At 45.6% G+C, this 23,579-nt stretch overlaps 1 protein-coding gene across 1 annotated transcript in view; it reads right to left on the reverse strand.

Annotated features, from left to right (window-relative positions):
* Positions 1-2,794: 2,794 nt before the first annotated feature.
* The window catches only part of GABBR1 (gamma-aminobutyric acid type B receptor subunit 1), a 134,994-nt gene continuing 114,209 nt past the window's right edge, over positions 2,795-23,579 (reverse strand). The window contains exons 19-24 of the mRNA XM_073561300.1: positions 15,115-15,231; positions 14,485-14,578; positions 13,983-14,110; positions 9,817-9,945; positions 4,533-4,676; positions 2,795-3,899 (exon numbers count right to left, since the gene is read on the reverse strand). Coding sequence (XP_073417401.1) covers positions 3,672-3,899; positions 4,533-4,676; positions 9,817-9,945; positions 13,983-14,110; positions 14,485-14,578; positions 15,115-15,231 — 840 coding nt within the window. The 3' untranslated portion in view covers positions 2,795-3,671. The remainder of the gene's footprint in view (positions 3,900-4,532; positions 4,677-9,816; positions 9,946-13,982; positions 14,111-14,484; positions 14,579-15,114; positions 15,232-23,579) is intronic.

The raw sequence follows: 23,579 nt of genomic DNA on the forward strand, positions 1-23,579 counted from the left end.
CAGTAGTGTACCCAGTACTTCACACACTACAGCACCAGTGTTATGCAGATCTACTCGTACCACACAGGGAGTACTACCAGTTAGGTTCCGCATATAAAGTAAATGTGAATATTGAAATTGAATGTAAATATGTAACTGTTTTCCAAGTTTTGTGCCTACAGGTAACCTGTAAGAGTTCCCTTTTGATTTTACCAGTTTGTTTTATGGACACTGAACCACAGGACTTGTGTGTGGTCAAAAACTTTCTTTATAAATAGTTACCATTCGCCCAGGAATGGACCATGGACATTGATGCCGGACTTATCATTATAGGACCATTTTTGGAAACACTTGGTTTTAGTACATTTTTCCCTTTTTCAATCTTGTACAAATTATTATTGCTTAAGTATTTGTGTATTATATGTTTCTTTTTGTTCAGCCCAGGAGTGCTGACTTTCACTAGGGGGGAATGTGGCGCCCCCAGGAGTATGGTCGCCACACTGGATTTGCCTTCCTCCAGGGGAGGGTAATGCCAGGCTTGGAGGCAATGATGGGTCTCTCTCACAGTCAATCCTTACATACAACACAGTTCCACTCCAGGCCAGCAGGGGGAGCTCTGACCCAGGATTGAGGGGAGGAGTGCTCTCTGTGGGCCAGGAAGAGGAAATAGTTAGTTAGTCTGCGGAGGGTGAAGTGTGCAGACGTGGCGTGAGAAGCTGAAGGTTGAGCTGCAGAAGGCGAGCTCCCTCAGCTTGAGAGCGCAAGAACTGGAGTCTGGTCTCCACGGTGGTACGGATACTAACGGTCCTGCCACAGACACCAGAGGAGTAGGAGGCTGTAAATGCCCTACTCCCATCTAAGACTTGAGGCACAACAGCAAAACGGATAGAGAGCCGGGAGTGAGCGTCCCTGATCAGGCTACAGCTGTCTGTCATACAAGTAGAGTTCTAGGAACATCTGACAGGAGGAACTTCAGAGTAACTGAGTACTGGAGTGCTTCACACCACACGAGCGCTAGGAAGGAGACTGCACAGCCAGTCTGTGAGAGAGAATCCCTGAGTTGCTTCCAGGCTAGCCTGCTCCAATACCATCTGCAATCAGGACCCTGGACTGCAGTTATCAAGTAAAGGTACAGAAATTGCACCCCGCTGTGTCTTGTCTGCTTCCTACCACGTCGGCACTGCTACATCCCCGTGCCAACCACCTTTACACTGCCCTGGGGTTACAGCTTCACCTGTGGGGAGCTACACCATCTAAGCTGCAACACACCATCAGCCCCAGAGGATCTGCATGCAGCGTTGGCTAACATCTCACTTGCCAAATACCACAGGTGGCGTCACAAACTTTCCATATAAACTACTTTACAAACATCATCCGCCATTGATATTGGGGGCCCAGGGCCACGGACCGGGTCACCGCTGCTGTGACACATCCCCCTGACACCGGCCAGGTACCGAGCACCCCACAGCCCTGGGAGGGCGACCCATATGCGGCCTGTCCTTTATAATGTACCACGTCCGGTCTGTCCTGTATAATGTACCATGTCCGGCCTGTCCTGTATAATGTACCATGTCCGGCCTGTCCTGTATAATGTACCACGTCCGGCTTGTCCTGTATAATGTACCACGTCCGGCCCATCCTGTGTAGTGTACCATGTCCGGTCTGTCCTGTCTAATGTACCACATCCAGCCTGCCCTGTATGACCTCTCATGTTTGTTGACTACTTTCCTTCTGGTACCGACACTTGTCCTTCTTCCATGTGTCATTAAATCCCTCGTTGTCCTGACTAACGTAGCAGCGATTCCTGCAGAGGCCATAAATCAGTCTCCTGGATCCGCGAATGTTATCAGATGTGTCCGCAGACATCAGATATGTCATTACTTCGAATCACACAGATTATGTGTAATTAACACCAGGCTAATCCGTGCCTAATGAGGGCGCTCTGTCATGGCACAAGAGCAGGCTGGGAGCAGGAGGTGACAAGTCTGGCCTATTAGTCAGTGACTAATTTAGCAGTCACACTGCTGTCCCTACAGGACCTTCTATATCTGCAGAGCAACAAACAGTGATGTCATCAGTCACACTGCTGATGTCACCATGCTTTACATTGTACCTGACACATTGGAGGGTGTGACGTCACAAGTCGGCTATATCTGTTCTGGTGATATACACAGTGGCTCCAATCTGCTGTCTTGCCCTCCTACAGTGTCTATATCTCTCTCCTGTATATATCTGCAATGTACATGTCTCTCCTGTATATACCCGCAGAGTACAGTGGATACTCAAAGTTTTCACACCCCTGTTAAAATCCCAGGTTTTTGTCATGTAACAAACCTTCCTACCTAGAAGAATCATTTCAGAACATTTTCCACCTTTACACTAATACTTTCTAGGAGCATCCTCCTAGAACAGCAAAACTTTCTCTGGGGTTAATCAGACTCCCCGTAAATGATGGCGGCCGAGTACTGACTACTAACACGAAAGCAAATGCGATTGGCTATTTCTGAGCACAACCACATCCCTAATTCTAAGAGGGTGTTCACACTTATGCAACCAAGTTATTTAAGTTTTGTTCTTTTTATTATGTCCCAGATTTTGTTTTGTTTTTCTCAATGGATTTGTACAGATTATGGGCAACATTAAAGGTGGAAATTGTTCTGCAATGATTCTCTTTGGGATGATTTTTATATGAGAAAAAAAAGAGCATTTTAACAGGGGAGTGTAGACTTTTTATATCCACGGTATATCACTCTCCTGTACATACAGTGAGTTTATGATGATGAGAAACCCACTGAATAATGTGGAAACGGTGGAGAAATATTCTGTCATTTATTTATTGCAATCTCCAATCACAGTTTTAGAAAACGAAAGTGCAGGAGTGGGTGACTCCGGGAGACAGGTGACTCTGCGGGACAAGTGACTCTGGGGACTAGGTGACTCTGGGGGACAAGTGACTGGGGACTGGGTGACCCTGGGGGACAAGTGACTCCCAGGGAAAAGTGACACTGGAGACCAGGTGACTCCCGGGAACAAGTGACTCTGGGGGACAAGTGACTCCCGAGGACATGTGACTCTGGGACCGGGTAACTCCGGGGGACAAATGAACGCAGGGCAGGAGACTCCAGAGGATGACTCTGGGGGACACGTGACTTCAGGGAAGCAGTTGACTCCAGAGAGTAGGTGACACTGGATGGGGAATGATTCTGGGGAACAAGTGACTCCATGGGGATTGGATGACTCCGGGGGCAGATGACTTTGGAGGACAAGTGATTTCAGGGGATGCCTCCAGAGGACAATTGACTCTGGTGTGCGGGTGATTTCAAGGGATGGGTGACTCCAGTTGATACTAGATAATGGATGTTCCCTGAGGGGGACGCACTTGGGAGACCTGGGCGGGGGGGACTTGTTTTTGGGGAGATACAGGAAACTGTGTATTTAGTGATGATATCACATATAAGGTGCCTAATAGATGAGACATCCAGAGACAGAGCAAGAGAGAGAGTGCTGAGAGTCCCAGGAGTATCAGAAAATGACAAAGAGGGAGATGAATAGAGACAGATAAAGATGAGACAGAAAGGGAATACACATCCAGAAGAGAGATGTAAGAAAATAGGCCACACAGTGTATGGAAAGCCATGTAGACAGGAGACTGCCTGCACGCCTGGGGGCTGCCATGTTGTGGGGTGACATCTTTATTTGTACAAGAGGTGCACGCGGCTTCCATCACAGCTGTTCCTGCCCAGTTTGTCACCCCCTTCGGCCACCAGACACCTGGCAAGAGGGAGTCCGGGCTGGTAGAGAGAGGAGACTGCCCCCGTGGAGTTAGGATAGTGATTGTCGGAGCAGTTTTCCCGAGCTGTCACTGACGGTTTCCTGCGTGAGCGCAGCTGCTGGCGCAACTCCATGACCCGCTCTTCTTTCTGCATGAAAGGAAAAAGGAAACAGTGAGACCGAGCTGACGGTGGCGGACAATGCGGCAAATCCTAAATCTCTGCTTAAAATACCGCACACCCCCATAAAGGACGGTCCTGGAGGCTAGTCACTGACATGAGCACTAATTGTAGCACTGTCTGGCCTGTACTATATCACTATATATGCCTCTGTACGTCCCCATAAGATTAGTGAAAGCAGAAAAGACAACCTGATATCAATATCTCACTATGTTCAAGATCTCTGCTTGCTGTCATTGTACTGAAATATTCTTTAAAGAAGGTGGCCTTTGTCCATATACATATGGATATTGATTAGAGAGAAGGTGGTCCACTCCACTGGGGACGCCCCTTTATAATGGAAGTCTGCTCTGTACTGTGTGGGACTCATTTGAATGGCTGCCATGTGACACTACATTGCTGCCGTCGGCATCTACCAAAAATCATCTGCTTGCTTTAGTTATAAAAAGTGGGACCAGAACCAAATCAGCTACAGTGACCATGTTCTTGAGGGGATGGTCTCTGATGAGGAGGTTAAAAGTCACGCAAGCAGAGATCTTACAAAAAGACACAACCAATATAGAAAACCAAAAGACGGTGACCACATAAATTCCGGGCCGTCACCTCCGCGATGATCCTGCCCAGCTCCTGGTTCTCTCTCTCCAGCAGCCGTGATTTCTCCTCCTCATTATTGTTGGTGGACGATCCGGTCTTCAGTGTGTCCTGCTGCTCCGACTGCCATTCCCCTCGAGTAATGAGACGTCTCATCTGCAGATACAAAAGATATCGGGGCTGAAGAGACATCTTGAGACTTCAACAGACAGACAGGTGGCATTGCTGATGTAGTTTCTTCCATGGGTCATGCTGGAACAGGAGAGAATCCTCCCCAAAACCGTTTCCATAAAGTGACACTCGGGCAGCTTATCTATATTCTGCGGAATTAAATTATTTCTGTCGACATTTTCTGAGACCTTTACCCTTTTTTGTACCAATGAACCTATGTAAGAACTTGAATTTTTCGTGATGAGCTGTAGTTTTTATTGATACCATTTTGGGGTACATACAACATTTTTATTTCTTTTTGTTCCATTTGTTTTTCCAGTGACTGCAAATCAACAATTCTGGGGTTTAAAATTTTATTCTTTCTCTTTCCAAAGTTGAACTTATAGATAAATTATTTTTATATTATGATAGATTGGACTTTTATAGACAATTCATGTTTTACATTATTTTTTAGTGTCCTTGGAGAACCTTAAACGCAGTATGTAATCAAAATGGCGCTCTCCTATGAGCTTCACAGAAGGACTAACGTTGTAGTGACAACAGTCTTCAGCAGACCCTGTACTGCCATGAAATCTGCACTCCATGATCAAGTCGTGGGAGGTCCGATGGGAGCAGTGAAAACTCACAGCAGCAATCGTGCCATTGTCACTCCTCTCGCTGCTGTTATAGGAAGAAGCCGGCTGTTTACCACAGCTGGCATCTCATGGGTGTGGAGCGGCTAAAGAAAGAGGCTAAACACTCAGGACCTTCCTATAGACTGCAATGACGACGTGCTTTACAGCACTACAGCTGCCACCTGACATTGAGCAGAACGCTGGTTAATAGAAGACCATTTTTTAGCTATGTAATTGTTTCCATAAATGGCTGCTCTGATATATGAGCTTTTGAGGTGCACTAACAAAAGCGCAAGTCGAAAACCATACACACAAACAGAAATATTATACCTTTTCCTTTTTAAGAAACGCACAGAGACCCCGAGCTAAACTGTGTAGTGTAAAATGAAGCTCATGCATTATTCTCCAGGACATGTAGGAGGTCTGAGGGTTTTTCCTGCTCAGTGTCCTGAAGATTTCTTGATTTGTGGACATCAAGATTTATATGACGGCAATAAACCAAGAGTTAAACGTGTCTGACGGGAGATCAAGTAATATAGACAGGAACATGAGAACACGGTGCGGACGGCATTGCTCACTTCTGTACATTTGATTTGCAGCTTATTCCAATCCTCCTGTGGTTTCCTGACATCCCGTTCTAAACCACTTGTCTGCCTGAGTGAGGTGTAACTATAGATTCATACTGCGGGCACCAAACCCGATCATTAGCATTGTTACTGCAGGAGAGCGATTATCTGCTTATACCTCCATGCTAGTTATTGGGACAGGACATAAAATCTGCAGCACGTCCCCATATATATGATCTAAATGCATGCACCAGAGCTACACTCACTACTCTGCTGGTGCAGTCACTGTGTACATACATTTCATTACTGATCCTGAGTTACATCATGTATTATATTCCAGAGCTGCACTCACTATTCTGCTGGTGCAGTCATTGTGTACATACATTACATTACTGATCCTGAGTTACATCCTGTATTATACTCCAGAGCTGCACTCACTATTCTGCTGGTGCAGTCAGTGTGTACATACATTACATTACTGATCCTGAGTTACATCCTGTATTATACTCCAGAGCTGCACTCACTATTCTGCTGGTGCAGTCACTGTGTACATACATTACATTACTGATCCTGAGTTACATCCTGTATTATCCTCCAGCGCTGCACTCACTATTATGCTGGTGCAGTCACTGTGTACATACATTACATTACTGATCCTGAGTTACATCCTGTATTATACCCCAGAGCTGCACTCACTATTCTGCTGGTGCAGTCACTGTGTACATACATTACTGATCCTGAGTTACATCCTGTATTATACCCCAGAGCTGCACTCACTATTCTGCTGGTGCAGTCACTGTGTACATACATTACTGATCCTGAGTTACATCCTGTATTATACTCCAGAGCTGCTCTCACTAATCTGCTGATGCAGTCACTGTGTACAAACATTACATTACTGATCCTGAGTTACATCCTGTATTATACCCCAGAGCTGCACTCACTATTCTGCTGGAGCAGTCACTGTATACATACATTACTGATCCTGAGTTACATCCTGTATTATACTCCAGTACATCCTGTATTATACTCCAGAGCTGCACTCACTATTCTGCTGGTGCAGTCACTGTGTACATACATTACATTACTGATCCTGAGTTACATCCTGTATTATACCCCAGAGCTGCACTCACTATTCTGCTGGTGCAGTCACTCTGTACATACATTACATTACTGATCCTGAGTTACATCCTGTATTAAACCCCAGAGCTGCACTCACTATTCTGCTAGAGCAGTCACTGTATACATACATTACATTACTGATCCTGAGTTACATCCTGTATTACAGTGGGTACGGAAAGTATTAAGACCCCTTTAAATTTTTCACTCTTTGTTTCATTGCAGCCATTTGGTAAATTCAAAAAGTTCATTTTTTTCTCATTAATGTACACTCTGCACCCCATCTTCAGTGAAAGCAAAACAGAAATGTAGAAATTTTTGCAAATTTATTAAAAAAGAAAAACTGAAATATCACATGGTCATAAGTTATGGTCAGACCCTTTGCGCAGTATTGAGTAGAAGCACCCCTTTGAGCTAGTACAGCCATGAGTCTTCTTGTGAATGATGCAACAAGTTTTTCACACCTGGATTTGGGGATCCTCTGCCCTTCTTCATTGCAGATCCTCTTCAGCGCTGTCAGGTTGGATGGTGAACGTTGGTGGACAGCCATTTTCAGGTCTCTCCAGTGATGCTCTATTAGCTTTAGGTCAGGGCTCTGGCTGGGCCAGTCAAGAATGGTCACAGAGTTGCTCTGAAGCCACTCCTTTGTTATTTTAGCTGTGTGCTTAGGGTCATTGTCTTGTTGGAAGGTGAACCTTCGGCTAAGTCTGAGGTCCAGAGCACTCTGGAAGAGGTTTTCACTCAGGATATCTCTGTACTTGGCCGCATTCATGTTTCCTTCAATTGCAACCAGTCTTCCTGTCCCTGCATCTGAAAAACACCCCCATAGCATGATGCTGCCCCCACCGTGTTTCACTGTTGGGATTGTATTGGGCAGGTGATGAGCAGTGGCTGGTTTTCTCCACACATACCGCTTAGAATTATCTCCAAAAAGTTCTATCTTCGTCTCATCAGACCAGATAATCTTATTTCTCATAGCCTGGGAGTCCTTCATGTGTTTTTAGCAAACTATGCGGGCTTTCATATGTCTGGCACTGAGGAGAGGCTTCCGTCGGGCCACTCTGCTATAAAGACCAGACTGGTGGAGGGCTGCAGTGATAGTTGACTTTGTGGAACTTTCTCCCATCTCCTTACTGCATCTTTGGAGCTCAGCCACAGTGATCTTGGGGTTCTTCTTTACCTCTCTCACCAAGGCTTTTTTCCCACGATTGGACGGCCAAATCTAGGAAGACTTCTGGTGGTCCCAAACTTCTTCCATTTAAGGATTATGGAGGCCACTGTGCTCTTAGGAATCTTGAGTACTGCAGAAATTCTTTTGTAACCTTGGCCAGATCTGTGCCTTGCCACAATTCTGTCTCTGAGCTCCTTGGTCAGTTCCTTTGACCTCATGATTCCCATTTGGTCTGACATGCACTGTGAGCTGTGAGGTCTTATATAGACAGGTGTGTGCCTTTACAAATCGAGTCCTATCAGTTTAATTAAACACAGCTGGACTCCAATGAAGGAGTAGAACCTTCTCAAGGAGGATCACAAGGAAATGGACAGCATGTGACTTAAATATGAGTGTCTGAGCAAAGGGTCTGAATACTTATGACCATGTGATATTTCAGTTTTTCTTGTTTAATAAATTTGCAAAACTTTCTACATTTCTGTTTTTTTTTTCAGTCAAGATGGGGTGTAGAGTGTACAATAATGAGAAAAAAATGAACTTTTTTGAATAAAAATTTAAAGGGGTCTGAATACTATACTCCAGAGCTGCACTCACTATTCTGCTGGAGCAGTCACTGTGTACATACATTACTGATCCTGAGTTACATCTTGTATAAAGCCCCCGTCACACACAGCGATCTTGCTAGCGAGATCGCTGCTGAGTCACAAGTTTTGTGACGCAACAGCGATCTCACCAGCGAGATCGCTGTGTGTAACAGCTATCAGCGACCGGCCCCCCTGCCGGGTATCGCTGATCGTTGTTGAAACATCTGGACATTTTTGGGGTCGCTGGTCTCCCACTTACTAGCACGCATCGCAACGTGTGACAGACGGGAGACCAGCGAGCAGGAGCTGGTAACCAAGGTACACATCGGGTTTCTAAGGGGCGCGCTGCGCCTAGAAACCCGATGTATACCTTAGTTCCCAGCGCGCTGATGCAGGGAGCTGGTAACCAAGATACACATCGGGATTCTAAGAGCCGCGCGCCCCTTAGAAACCTGATGTGTACCTTGGTTACCAGCTCACTGCACCAGTGCGCTGGGAACTAAGGTACACAGTGGGTAACTAAGCGACGTGCGTCGCTTGTTACCCCCGTGTCGCTGGTGCTGATCGCTGGTGAAGCTGCCTGTTTGGCAGCTCACCAGCGATCATGTAGAGACACACCAGCGATCCTGACAAGGTGATATCGTTGTCGGGATCGCTGGTGAGTCGCTATGTGTGACGGGGCCCTCATACTGCAGAGCTGCACTCACTATTCTGCTGGTGGAGTCACTGTGTACATACATTACATTACATAACCTGGGTTACATCTTCCAGAGCTGTACTCACTATTCTGCAAGTTTTAGAGCAGAATGGCTAAGGGTCTGCATTTAGTTGGCTTTGCAGATTTATGTTTTGAGAAGTGTTGTCTTTAATGTTAAGATATGAAAAAGAAAACTGTTCCCCGGCCTACTAGATTGTACCTTAAACATACAGACAGTTTGAGCCTGAGCTTGTCACCATCCAGATTTATGAATGCTGCTCTGGACAATAATACAGAATGTAACTCAGGAATCATCATAGTGATGATTTGACGAGAGAGGTTTATGAACGACCACATCTTAAAAGTTTTCTCACCTTTGGAACAAATAATACAACCAGAGTAATGTAGGCTGAGAAGACGATGGCCAGTGAAGAGAAAGCGAAGGAGGCGTCTTGCTGACTGCTAAGGATCATGGTTACTGGTGCCGTTATCAGACACAGGACCTGGAGAATAACATGGCAGGAGAGGACATGAACGGCGGGTGTCTGCAAGGGTTTCATTCATGCCATTCATCCAGGAGTTCATAATAAAGACCACACATGACCCCTCATCGCAGTTGGGCCCATAGACCGTAGATTTAGGATCTTGTAGATTTCATTTTGTGATTTAAGATTTAATTTAAAATTTGTAAAAAGTTAAACGAATCTTCTATATGGAGGATCAGAGATTAAACATGACAACGAGCTTCAACCCGAGAACTCTGGAATCTAAGACAACCAGTTATGTGAGAGGCTGGGAAATGAGCGGATTAAGAAATCTCACAGTGATGTATACAGTACAATGGGACAAATTTTTGGATTACACCCAATATATACAGGATTGTGAAAAATTTTAGGAAGGTTGGGAAAAAAATGCCGCAAAGTAATGATTTCCTAAATAGAAGTGATAATAATTTATTTGTGTCAATTAAAACAAGCAAAGTGAAAAGAGAAGTCTACATCCCATCGATATTTGGTGACTGCACACTGTCTTCAAAACAGCATGAATTCTTCTAGGTACGCTTGTCACAAAGTCAGGGATTTTGTAGGACTATAGTCAGGTGTATGAGTGACCAATTATACCAAACAGGTGATAATGATTATTATTTTCATCTATAGGTGGAAACACAATCATAATCTGAAACAGAAACAGCTGTGTAGGAGACTTTAAAACTGGGTGACGAACAAACTCTGTCACAATGGTGAGGTTGTGGAAGACAGTATCTTGATTATGATGAAAAACTGGAAAGATAATGAGTGCAATACTGTATTACCTGAGTTAAAAACAAAAAATTAAACCAAGGATAATGCTCACTTTAATTGGTTGTGAAAGGCACAACACCTGTGAACGCTGAAGAGACTGGCTGCTGCAGATCCACAAAAAGACATTTCATGTGCAATTGGAGAAAGTGGAGATGAAACCACATTGCCAGTAGTCAAAATGTAAATGCCTTTTTTACTTATCAACGCGTTTTGGAGCACACGTTCTTCTTCATTAGGATAAACTGCAGAAGTAGTTCTGTGGTTTATCCTGATAAAGAAGCAGGTGTGCTTCGCAATGCATTGATAAATAAAACTCGCATTTACACTTTCAAGGCTTTTCTACTACTTTTTTACTACTGGAAGCACGGTTTCATCTCCACTTCCTCCAGTTGTTCATGAAGACTCATATCACCGGTCACACCACTCCACTGAAACTGCCCTTACTAAGGTCACCAATGACCTCTTAACTGCCAAGAGCAAGCGACACTACTCTGTCCTCCTCCTCCTGGACCTGTCGGCTGCCTTTGACACAGTGGACCATTCCCTATTATTACAGACCCTCTCATCCCTCGGCATCACAGACTTGGCCCTCTCCTGGATCTCATCATACCTAACAGACCGGACATTCAGCGTCTCCCACTCACACACCACCTCCTCACCTCGCCCCCTATCTGTCGGAGTCCCACAAGGTTCAGTCCTAGGGCCCCTGCTGTTCTCTATTTACACCTTTGGCCTGGGACAGCTCATAGAATCTCATGGCTTTCAGTATCATCTTTATGCTGATGACACACAGATCTACATCTCTGGACCAGATATCACCTCCCTACTAACCAGAATCCCTCAATGACTGTCCACTATTTCATCCTTCTTCTCCACTAGATATCTGAAACTCAACATGGACAAAACAGAATTCATCATCTTTCCCCCATCTCACGTGACCCCCCCTACGAACCTATCAATTACAGTAAATGACTGCCCACTCTCCCCAGTCCCACAAGCTCGCTGCCTCGGAGTAATCCTTGATGCTGATCTCTCCTTCAAACCACATATCCAAACCCTTTCCACTTCCTGCCGACTTCAACTCAAAAATATTTCACGCATCCGTTCATTCCTCACCCAAGAATCTGCAAAAACCCTAGTCCATGCCCTCATCATCTCTCGCCTTGACTACTGCAACCTCATGCTCTGCGGCCTCCCCTCAAACACTCTCGCACCCCTCCAATCTATTCTAAACTCTGCTGCCCGACTAATCCACCTGTCCCCCCGCTATTCCCCAGCTTCTCCCCTCTGTCAATCCCTTCACTGGCTCCCAATTGCCCAGAGACTCCATTATAAAACCCTAACCATGACATACAAAGCCATCCACAACTTGTCTCCTCCATACATCTGTGACCTCGTCTCCCGGTACTTTCCTGCACGCAACCTCCGATCCTCACAAGATCTCCTTCTCTACTCCCCTCTTATCTCCTCTTCCCACAATCGCATACAAGATTTCTCTCGCGCATCACCCCTACTCTGGAACTCTCTACCACAACATATCAGACTCTCACCTACCATCGAAACCTTCAAAAAGAGCCTGAAGACCCACCTCTTCCGACAAGCCTATAACCTGCAGTAACCACCGATCGACCAAACCGCTGCACGACCAGCTCTACCCTCGCCTACTGTATTATCACCCATCCCTTGAAGATTGTGAGCCCTCGCGGGCAGGGTCCTCTCTCCTCCTGTACCAGTTATGACTTGTATTGTTTAAGATTATTGTACTTGTTTTTATGTATACCCCCCTCACATGTAAAGCGCCATGGAATAAATGGCGCTATAACAATAAATAATAATAATAATAATAATATCACAGGTCATAAACCATAGCAACACTGGGCATAGCAGCAAGACACAAGGTAGTTATACTGCATCAGCAATATCTCTCACAGGCTTGGGTTTCTAAACGTGCTGGTCAACCTCTTTTGAAGATGCACCAAGAGATTGGCAACCTTGAGGGCCATTAATGCAGTGGCTGGCCAATGAAACTTAGTGCAGCAGATGAGATACATCATGTTATTTGTCTTCAAAATCAGAAGATGTGCCATCAGCTCAGAACTGGCAGCAACTGCTAGGACCCAGCCTCACCCATGTACTGTATGGAGGAATCCAGTCAACCGTGATTTTTATGAGACATGGCCAAAAAACAAATATTGTACATAGAAAAAAAGCCAAGTGACTCAACTATGCACAAAAACATAAGAGCTGGGGTGCAGAAGACTGTCAGTAGGTGCTCTGGACTGAAGAGTCAAAATATGACAAGGCAGTTTGTTCTTCGAAGGGCTCGAGAACAGCACATTAATGAGGATCTGGAAGAACAGTGATGGATGGTGGAGGGTCCTGCCAAATTTATGACTGCATTTCAGCAAATTTAGTTTGGGATTTTGTCAGGATTAATGGTGGTCGCAATGCTGAGAAATCCAGGCAGATACTTGTCCATCATGTAATATCATCAGGAGGCATCTGATCAGCTCCAAATTTATTCTGCAGCCACACAACGACTCCCAACATCCAGCCAATGTCATTAATAACGAGGAACCCTGGGGGTGATGATTCGGCCCCACAGAGCCCTGATGTCACATGATCCCATCTGTCTGGGATCACAAGAAGAGACAGAAGGATCTGCACAAGCCTCATACTCAGAAGATCTGGGGTCAGGTCTCCAAGATGTTTGGAGTAACCTTCTAACAAGATCCTCCATAAATTATGTGAAAGTGATGAGAAGAAGTGATGAAGCTACAGAGCAGTCACCAAATACTGATGGGATTTACATTTCTCTTTTGCTCTTTAATTGAGACAAAACAAACAATAAAACACTTCAGTTTTTGAAAACATTCTTACTCTGCAAAAGTTTTAGGCAGGTGTGGAAAAAAATGTCACACGGCTTATATATACATTACGCATGTATTTCACACATTTCCCATCTACATTACAAACATATACAGATAATAAAACAGCTATTTTTTGACAAAGCCAAGTATTTTTCAGTGCTCAGTGTTCACTCTCTGCAAAGCATCAGACGGGCAATTTTGGGGTGGATTGATTTCCTATTGATCCCTGTGACACTTGGTTAATTCTCCGCTCACCGATAACTCCAGAACAGGCGCAGTTACATCGGTTCAGATAATTTCTAATCCCATTTCCTACACTAGACGGTAAAGGGAATGAAGACTCCTCATTTTCTTGTTCTCGATACTCACGGCTACATTGTATATGGCCATCCCCACCGCACGGTGGTCATTGATTTTCTCAGTGGAGACGCTCTTTGTTTCGTAAGCTAGAAAGATACCAAGTAAGAGCAGGAGACCCTTGGAGCCGTATACAATGCCTGGGAACAAGAAGAAAAGCGACAAAGATGTAAAAGATTGAAGGAGATCCGGGACGTATTAAAGATGAAGAACAAAGGGACGGTGCAAAATGACATAAGTCGTCACAGTGATACAATTTTAGCTTGTCACGTAGAGTGAACCCTTCTGCCCATTGTAGATTATCGGCCGATCACCTGGTGTCAGTGATGAATAATTACAGACACGGTAAGGCCCCAAATTGGGGCATTTAAGCCTTGCTCCCACAATCCCACCACCCCAAGACAAAACGGCCACTTTAACGATCTAGTCATGGGATTGTGATTCTTCTTTGTTGACTCCTCGTGATCTTCTCTGTTGACCCCAGAAACTATCCACATAAATGGCTGATGCTCACCGAGCCACGTATTCATCTTTACAGAGCTGCAGTGCTCCAGCTGAGGCAGGATGAGAACATCAAGATCTCCCCGGGGTTCTTCTTTAGTGAACTCCTAGAATGGATGAAGAATAATGTACCTTTATAAAAAAAGATAATATTTCAAAATACTTTAAAAAAAACATGTCCTTAATAAGTACTGGTTCTCCTTGCAGGGATTCAGCAACTCAGGCAATGCTTTCTTGGGAAAAAATGCAAATTAGCTCTACTTTGTAAGAGAGAGAATCGGTTTTCTAGTGTCACCTGTAGGTCAACATAGGGAAAATTTGCAATTGCAAAAATACAGAAAGTTTTCTAGAATGGAATTGAATTTTTTTGGAATATCTATGGTTGGACAGATTCAGAGTGCGAAGGTTTTATGAGTTATGGAGAGTTGGGGAAAGGGTAAAATACTGCCTTGGTTGCACTGTACATCTGCTTTACGAGTGTAAATTGCAATTTTTCCAACCATCCTATTCATCTGAATGGGGCTTGAGGAATTACTGCACTTGCCCCCTCTATAGGGAGTGTGTAGTATTGCACTGCACTCATTGAATTAAGTTGTCAATATGCGACGCATGCACAGGGAGCATCTTATGAAGGTTGTCTCACCTCAATAGTGCGCTGCAGGGGATCCACTATTTGCCAGATCCCAAACGTGATTACATCCAGGCCGAGGAGTAGTCCAACTGTACTATACAGCTTCCAGGGCTCCACGGTCTGTGACTGCTGTTAGTAGCAATAATAAGAGATTCCAAACATAAAACATAAGAATAATAACCCAATAATAGCACACGCATGTTCTGTCATCTCCTTATGTTTTTTTAATGTCCCAGCACAGATTAAATCATGTAAACAATGGATAAAAGTGGAATAAGCAGAGGCGGAGTTATTTTCAAAGCAGGGGAGGAGTACAATGACCTAATTTGTCTCAATTTTGGAAGAGGGAACGGAGCTAGAATTATTATTTTGGTGTACTATGAATCCCCCTTTCCCTAGCACAGAGTCCGCAATGCTTGGGCGGCAGCCATATCCTGCTAGCTGTCAGCCCTTTAACCCCCAAATGCACGGTACGCAGCGTTCATTACAGAACATTGCCTGCCATGCACATGAATGATGATGTCATTGGGGTAGGTGGGGTTAGCGCCCAATGCACTCCCGTCCTCCTGTCCCGGAAGAGGAGCTGCTGCCAGACAGTCCAAAGCGATGCCGGCAGCTCTGTGCCTGTCTGCTGGTGATTTGTGTGCCCCCAGCTCTATGCATTTCTGCTGGTGCTCTGTGCCCCTCAGCTATGTGCCTCCTCAGCTATTTGCCCCAATATGATCTCTGTGCCCCCCAACTATATGCCCCCTGTGATCTCTGTGCCTCCCAGCTATGTGCCTCCTTGTGGTCTCTGTGCCCCCCGTGTTCTCTGTGGCCCCAGCTATGTGCCCCCTGTGATCTCTGAGGCCCCAGCTATGTGCCCCCTGTGATCTCTGTGCCCCATACAGTAGCTATATGTCCCCCTGTGATTTCTGTGCCCCCAGCTATGTGCCCCCCTGTGATATCTGTTTCCCCTGTGGTCTCTCTGCCTCCCCAGCTACATGCCCCCCTGTGATTTCTGTGCCCTCCAGCTATATGCCCCCCTGTGATTTATGTGCCTTCCAGCTATATGCAGCCCTGTGATCCCTGTGCCCCCAGCTATGTGCACCTCTGTGATCCCTGTGCCCTCTATGTACCCCCTGTGATATTTGTGCTCCCACGTGATCTCTGTGCTCCCATGTGATCTCTGTGCCCCCCTGTGATCTGTCCTCTCCAGCTATGTGCCCTTCTGTGATCTCTGTGCCTCCCCCCGCTAAGTGCCATTCTGTGATCTTTGTGCCCCCTGTGATTTCTGTGCCCCCCTGTGATGTCGGTGTCACTCCCGGTGATCTCTATGCCCCCAGCTATGTGCCCCCCTGTGATCTCTGTCCCCCTCTGTGATATCTGTGCCCCCCCCCCGTGATTTTCGCGTCACTCCTCGGTGATCTGTGTTCCCCTGGCGATCTATGTGCCTCCCCGGTGATGCCTGTCTCCCCCCCCAGTACTGTATATCCCCCTCCCCCAGTGCTCCCCCAGTGCTGTATATCCCACCCAGGGCTGCATGTGCCCTCCAAGTGATATGCATATTCCCCAGTGCTGCATTTACCCTAGAAGTGCTGTATATACCCCCGAGTACTGTAAATTCCACCCCAATGCTGTATATCCCCCCACATGTGATGTATATAGCCCCCAATGATGTATGTGACCCCACCAGTGATATATATTCCCCCCTGTGACATATATACCCCCAGTGCTGTCTGTACTTCCTAGTGATGTATATAGCCCCTCAGTGATGTCTATTCCCTCCAATCTCCCTGGTGATAAATATGTCCCAACATCTCCTGTGATGTCTATGCTCCCACAGCTCCTTCTGTAATTGATATGACCCCAGAGTCTCCTGTGATGCATATACAGCAGTCTCAATGTTTCCTATGTGATGTATATACAGCAGTCCCAGCGTTTGCTATGTGATGTATATACAGCAGTCCCAGCGTCTCCTATGTGATATATATACAGCAGTCCCAGCTTCTCCTATGGGATGTACTGCATATACATCAGTCCCAGTTTCTTCTGTGTTATATACAGTACAGACCAAAAGTTTGGACACACCTTCTCATTCAAAGAGTTTTCTTTATTTTCATGACTATGAAAATTGTAGATTCATTCTGAAGGCATCAAAACTATGAATTAACACATGTGGAATTATATAATTAACAAAAAAGTGTGATACAACTGAAAATACTTTGTTTATATTCTAGGATCTTCAAAGTAGCCACCTTTTGCTTTGATTACTGCTTTGCACACTTGGCATTCTCTTGATGAGCTTCAAGTGGTAGTCACCAGAAATGGTCTTCCAACAGTCTTGAAGGAGTTCCCAGAGATGCTTAGCACTTGATGACCCTTTTGCCTTCACTCTGCGGTCCAGCTCACCCCAAACCATCTCGATTGGGTTCAGGTCTGGTGACTGTGGAGGCCAAGTCATCTGGCATAGCACCCCATCACTCTAATTCTTGGTCAAATAGCCCTTACACAGCCTGGAGGTGTGTTGGGGTCACTGTCCTGTTGAAAAATAAATGATGGTCCAACTAAACGCAAACCGGATGGAATAGCATTTCGCTGCAAGATGCTGTGGTAGCCATGCTGGTTCAGTATGCCTTCAATTTTGAATCAATCCCTAACAGTGCCACCAGCAAAGCACCCCCACACCATCACACCTCCTCCTTCATGCTTCACGGTGGGAACCAGGCATGTACAGTCCATTCGCTCACCTTTTCTGCGTCGCAAGAAGACACAGTGGTTGGAACCAAAGATCTCAAATTTGGACTCATCAGAACAAAGCACAGATTTCCACTGGTCTAATGACCATTTCTTGTGTTCTTTAGCCCAAACAAGTCTCTTCTGCTTGTTGTCTGTCCTTAGCAGTGATTTCCTAGCAGCTATTTTACCATGAAGGCCTGCTGCACAAAGTCTCCTCTTAATAGCTGTTGTAGAGATGTGTCTGCTGCTAGAACTCTGTGTGGCATTAACCTGGTCTCTAATCTGAGCTGCTGTTAACCTGCGATTTCTGAGTCTGGTGACTCGAATGAACTTATCCTCCGCAGCAGAGATGACTCTTGGTCTTCCTTTCCTGGGGCGGTCCTCATGTGAGCCAGTTTCTTTGTAGCGCTTGATGGTTTTTGCCACTGAACTTAGGGACACTTTCAAAGTTTTCCCAATTATTCAGACTGACTGACCTTCATTTCTTAAAGTAATGATGGCCACTCGTTTTTCTTTACTTAGCTGCTTTTTTCTTGCCATAATACAAATTCTAACAGTCTATTCAGTAGGACTGTCAGCTGTGTATCCACCAGACTTCTGCACAACACAACTGATGGTCCCAACCCCATTTATAAGGCAAGAAATCACACTTAATAAACCTGACAGGGCACACCTGTGAAGTGAAAACCATTTCCGGTGACTACCTCTTGAAGCTCATCAAGAGAATGCCAAGAGTGTACAAAGCAGTAATCACAGCAAAAGGTGGCTACTTTGAAGAACCTAGAATATAAGACATATTTTCAGTTGTTTCACACTTTTTTGTTAATTATGTAATTCCACATGTGTTAATTCATAGTTTTGATGCCTTCAGAGTGAATCCACAATTTTCATAGTCATCAAAATAATGAAAACTCTTTGAATGAGAAGGTGTCTCCAAACTCTTGGTCTGTACTGTATATACAGCACTCCCCGTGTCTCCTATGCGATGTATATACCACAGTCCCTGCGTCTCCTATGTGATGTATATAAAGCTGTCTCGGCATCCTCTATATGATATAGAAACAGCAGTCTCAGTGTCTACTATGTGTTGTATATACAGCAGTCCCAGCGTCTCCTATGTGATGTATATACAGCTGTCTCAGCATCTCCTATGTGATGTATATACACAGTAGTCCCAGCGTCTCCTATGTGATGTATATGATTTACAAAAATTATTATGACAAAAAGTTGACTGCTCTCCTGGCCGACACAAATCTGTAAAAGCAGCTGTGAGATGCAACATGATCAGTATCACCTAACATCACAGCTGCACCAAAGAGAAGCAGCTCCAGCCGTCATATTAAGGGTAAGTTACCATAATTAATTGTTTGACTAAATATACCGGGGTAATTTTCAAGGTGATCGATCATTTTTGTGTGGACCCCGAATGATGGCAGAAATATCCAAATGCCCCCCGGCTGGAAAAAGGTTCCCCACCCCTGCCCTAGCAAAAAGGGAATGTAAAAAAGAATGTGTTTTTCCTACTTAGGAATATGCCCTTACAGTTATACTATAACAGTGCAGTAATGTACAGGGCAATGATTCATACATATAATATAATGTTAACTCAGAGACTTATTACAGCAGAGCTATTAATATATTATATTAGAAGAAGTAAGGTACTGTCACACTTAGCGATGTACCAGCGATCCCGACCAGCGATATGACGCGGTCAGGATCGCTGGTACATCGCTAAGTGGTCGCTAGTCAGCTGCCACACAGGCAGATCTCACCAGCGACATCGCTGGGGACGGGGATCGCTACTTACCTGTCAGACAAGGCGATCCTGCGTCCTCCCGCCCGGCTCCACGCGTCGCTCGTCCTCACAGCAGGAAGCACCGCAGGAAGCTGACGTCGAGAAACGGTCCTGGACGTTCTCGCGCGATCAGCGATAACCAGCGGGGGAGCCGGTCGTAGGTAAGTATCAGACACAGCGATATCGCTAGCAATATCGCTATAACGTCACAAGTTATAGCAATATTGCTAGCGATATCGCTTAGTGTGACAGGCCCTTTAGTTACTAACTCCAAATGCAGATCATTATCACAAGCTCAGACAACATGTGTCGCCCCCCAGTGGCCTTTTCAGTAATTTCTGAATTAGATGATTATTATCCATTGGTAAGATAAAATGCCATGTGTGGCCTGTTGATGACCCTTGAAGCCGGGATCTCCAGTGGCTTTCCTTCTTTCTCAGTAATCACTAGAATCCATTAGATAAATGACTATGAGTGGAGTGATTAATTATCCGTCTTTTCTTTTTTAATATATATTAGAATGGTTCTTTTTCTTTGTTTTATATAATTATTTCTGCCCTTGATGAGACCTGAGGTGCCATCACTACCTGATACATCTGGGTAACAGCCCAAATATGAATACTTATTGATATGATGCTATCCTCTGTGCTGCTGACAGGGGGCTGTGGTATCCCGCTGCCTTCCTATGTGAGGTGTGCTGACAGAATCGGGTTAAGAAGTGCGCTGTGCGATCAAGCACGACAGTTTCGCTCTGCTACGTCTAGATTTCTGCAGACAGTCCTAGCCCAGGGCTTCCTACTAGACATCCAGAAGTGTAAAGGACCAGAGCATCGATTCCAGGTGAGCTGTCACATCAGGGCAGTCTGGATGATCTGCTAATAAAAGATCAGGGCGAGCAGAATACAATCTATCTACAATGTAAGAATGGGAGGATCCACCAGATGGTTTGCCCCTTTCTGCCACAATTTGGCATGTCTTTCCCATTGATTTCAATGGGTAAACCTGTGTCCTTTTTGTGCTGCTTCCTGCCTGACAACTTTAAAGGCCCCGTCTCACATGGTAAGATCGCTAGCGAGATCGCTGAAGCGTCACCGATTTTGTAACGCAACAGCTATCTTGCCAGCGATCTCGCTACATGTGACACGTAGCGGCGACCGGTCCCCCCCCCCCGCTGGATATCGCTGATCGTGATCGATTGTCCTGGGCCATTTTTTCATCGTCGATGTCCCACTGGCCAGCAAGCATGGCTTTGTTTAACGCCGATGAGCGACCTCATTGGCGACACAGAGCTCAGTGAAGCAGGCGTGAGTCGTCAGAAAAGCTGCTGTGTGACAAGGTCCCAACAACTGCCGAGGTCGTTATACGGGTCGCCATCGGATTGCTGCGTCGCTGAAGAGATCTGCCTGTTTGGCAGCTTACTAGCGACCATGTAGCGACGCACCAGCGATCCTTATCAGGTCGTATCGCTGTCGGGATCGCTGGTGCGTCCCTATGTGAAACGGGACCCTAAGACTGCTATTAGTGCCGCACCCTGCTACCTCTCCTCTATTAATCTGCTCTGTTGTTAGTCTTCACTGCTGTTTTGTCATTCTATTCATGAAATAGGACATTCAGGATGAACAGCACTATAGATCCCAACTGGATTCAGATTCTGGTAGAAATTGGGAGATTATTCTCAGAAAGCAATACCTCTTGGAATAATGTTATGTAAGATTCCAAAATCATAATGCACCTCACCGCAAAGAGGTTTTCAAATTAGGCCCAGTTTCTGGAATAGACGGAATAAGTGATCAGTTGCATCAGTTATACGAATGGGACCAGAGGGTCCTCATCCATTATTATACGGTCGGTCTGGGTTCTGTTATTTTAGAATGGAAGAAAAAGTTTGACATTCAGGACAGTTTTTTTCTGTTGTAAAAAAACAGACACCAAACAGACCCCATAATAATCATTGAGGCCACTCTGCTTCTATTTGCATATCTGATGCAACAGATGACTTAAGGTACTGTCACACTTAGCGATGTACCAGCGATCCCGATCAGCGATATGACGCGGTCAGGATCGCTGGTACATCGCTAAGTGGTCGCTAGTGAGCTGCCACACAGGCAGATTTCACCAGCGACATCGATGGGGACGTGGGTCGCTAATTACCTGTCACACCAGGCGATCCTGCGTCCTCCCGCCCGGCTCCACGCGTCGCTCGTCCTCACAGCAGGAAGCGCCACAGGAAGCTGACGACGAGAAGCGGTCCTGAACGTTCTCGTGCGATCAGTGATAACCAGCGGGGGAGCCGGTCGCTGGTAAGTATCACACATAGCGATATCGCTAGCAATATCGCTATAACGTCACTAGTTATAGCGATATTGCTAGCGATATCTCTTAGTGTGACATGCCCTTATCTCTGTCTGATTGTTCTACAAAACAGAACCCAAGTACCTTTCTTCACCTTAGAGAGTGGAAAACAAAAGTAGTTATAAGTCATTGCCTTCCAGCAGTATATACACTGTTCAAAAAAATAAAGGGAACACTTATACAACAGAATATAACTCCAAGTGAATCAAACTTCTGTCCACTTAGGAAGCAACACTGATTGACAATCAATTTCACATGCTGTTGTGCAAATGGAATAGACAACAGATGGAAATTATTGCCAATTATCAAGACACCCTCAATAAAGGAGTGGTTCTGCAGGTGGGGACCACAGACCACATCTCAGTACCAATGCTTTCTGGCTGATGTTTTGTTCACTTTTGAATGTTGGTTGTGCTTTCACACTCGTAGTAGCATGACACGGACTCTACAACCCACACAAATGGCTCAGGTAGTGCAGCTCATCCCGGATGGCACATCAATGCGAGCTGTGGCAAGAAGGTTTGCTGTGTCTGTCAGTGTAGTGTCAAGAGGCTGGAAGCTGTTATGATTGGGTCACTGAGGAGAGCAAGCCCAAGCTAAGCCACAGGGAACCAGAGAGGTTGGTAACTAAGCAGATTGCAGCCCCCTGATCCTATCCACACAACTAGAAGTAGCCATGGAGTGTGCCTACGATGATCCTAGACGCCTCAGCACAGCCGGAGAGCTAACTAAGCCTAAAGCAAGAAAGGTGAAATCTAAATTGCCCCAGAGCAGACCCCACAGGATTAGATAGCCCCCAAACTTGTATTGTCGGTGAGACAAGATGAAAACACAAACGCAGGTAGGAAAATAGACTAAGCAAACGATGGGGCCCACACTGACTAGACAGGACAGGAAAGGAAAGACACTGTCTGCAATCACGCAAAAAAACCTGCAAAAAAAAGGCCAACACGTCTGATGCAAAAATACTGAAGTCTCACGACTTCGCCCACTATATCAGCATTCTGGTATATTCTGAAAGCAGAGCAAAACGAGGCCAATCTAATAAGGGACAAAAACAAACTGGCACAAGCAGTAAAATATGGATGGTGATTCAGCACAGCCCCAGCCGGAGCTGGCTGACCCACACAAAACTGAAATAGACAAAACCAGATCAAATGTGAACAGAATAGCAAAAGAGCTGGAAACTAAGACTTCAGGAGGCAGGAAAAAATCACCAGCAGGGATAGAGGGAGTCGGCTGTCTTAAATCCACTCTGAAACCCCAGATCTCCAATCGTCGTCCTCATTATCAGGTGGCAAGCCTGTGTTAATCAGATCAGCTCCATTACCTCCAGTAACCACCAGAAGGAGCCCAGAAAGAGAACTCGCAACCCCTCTGTCAATTTGACCAGCTCCACTACCTTCAGTAGTAACCAGAGGTAGGCCAGAAAGCAAATTCACAACAGGAGGCGCTACCAGGAGACAGGCCAGTACACCAGGAGACGTGGAGGGGGCCGTAGGAGGGAAAGGAGGAACAGGAGGAGCACTGCCAGAGCCCTGCAAAATGACCTCCAGAAGGCCACAAATGTGCATGTCTGCACAAACGGTTAGAAACCGACTCCATGAGGGTT

This window comes from Dendrobates tinctorius, unplaced genomic scaffold (assembly GCF_039654945.1).
Source record: "Dendrobates tinctorius isolate UK_male_01 unplaced genomic scaffold, ASM3965494v1 ptg000315l, whole genome shotgun sequence".
NCBI classification, from domain to species: Eukaryota; Metazoa; Chordata; class Amphibia; order Anura; family Dendrobatidae; genus Dendrobates; species Dendrobates tinctorius.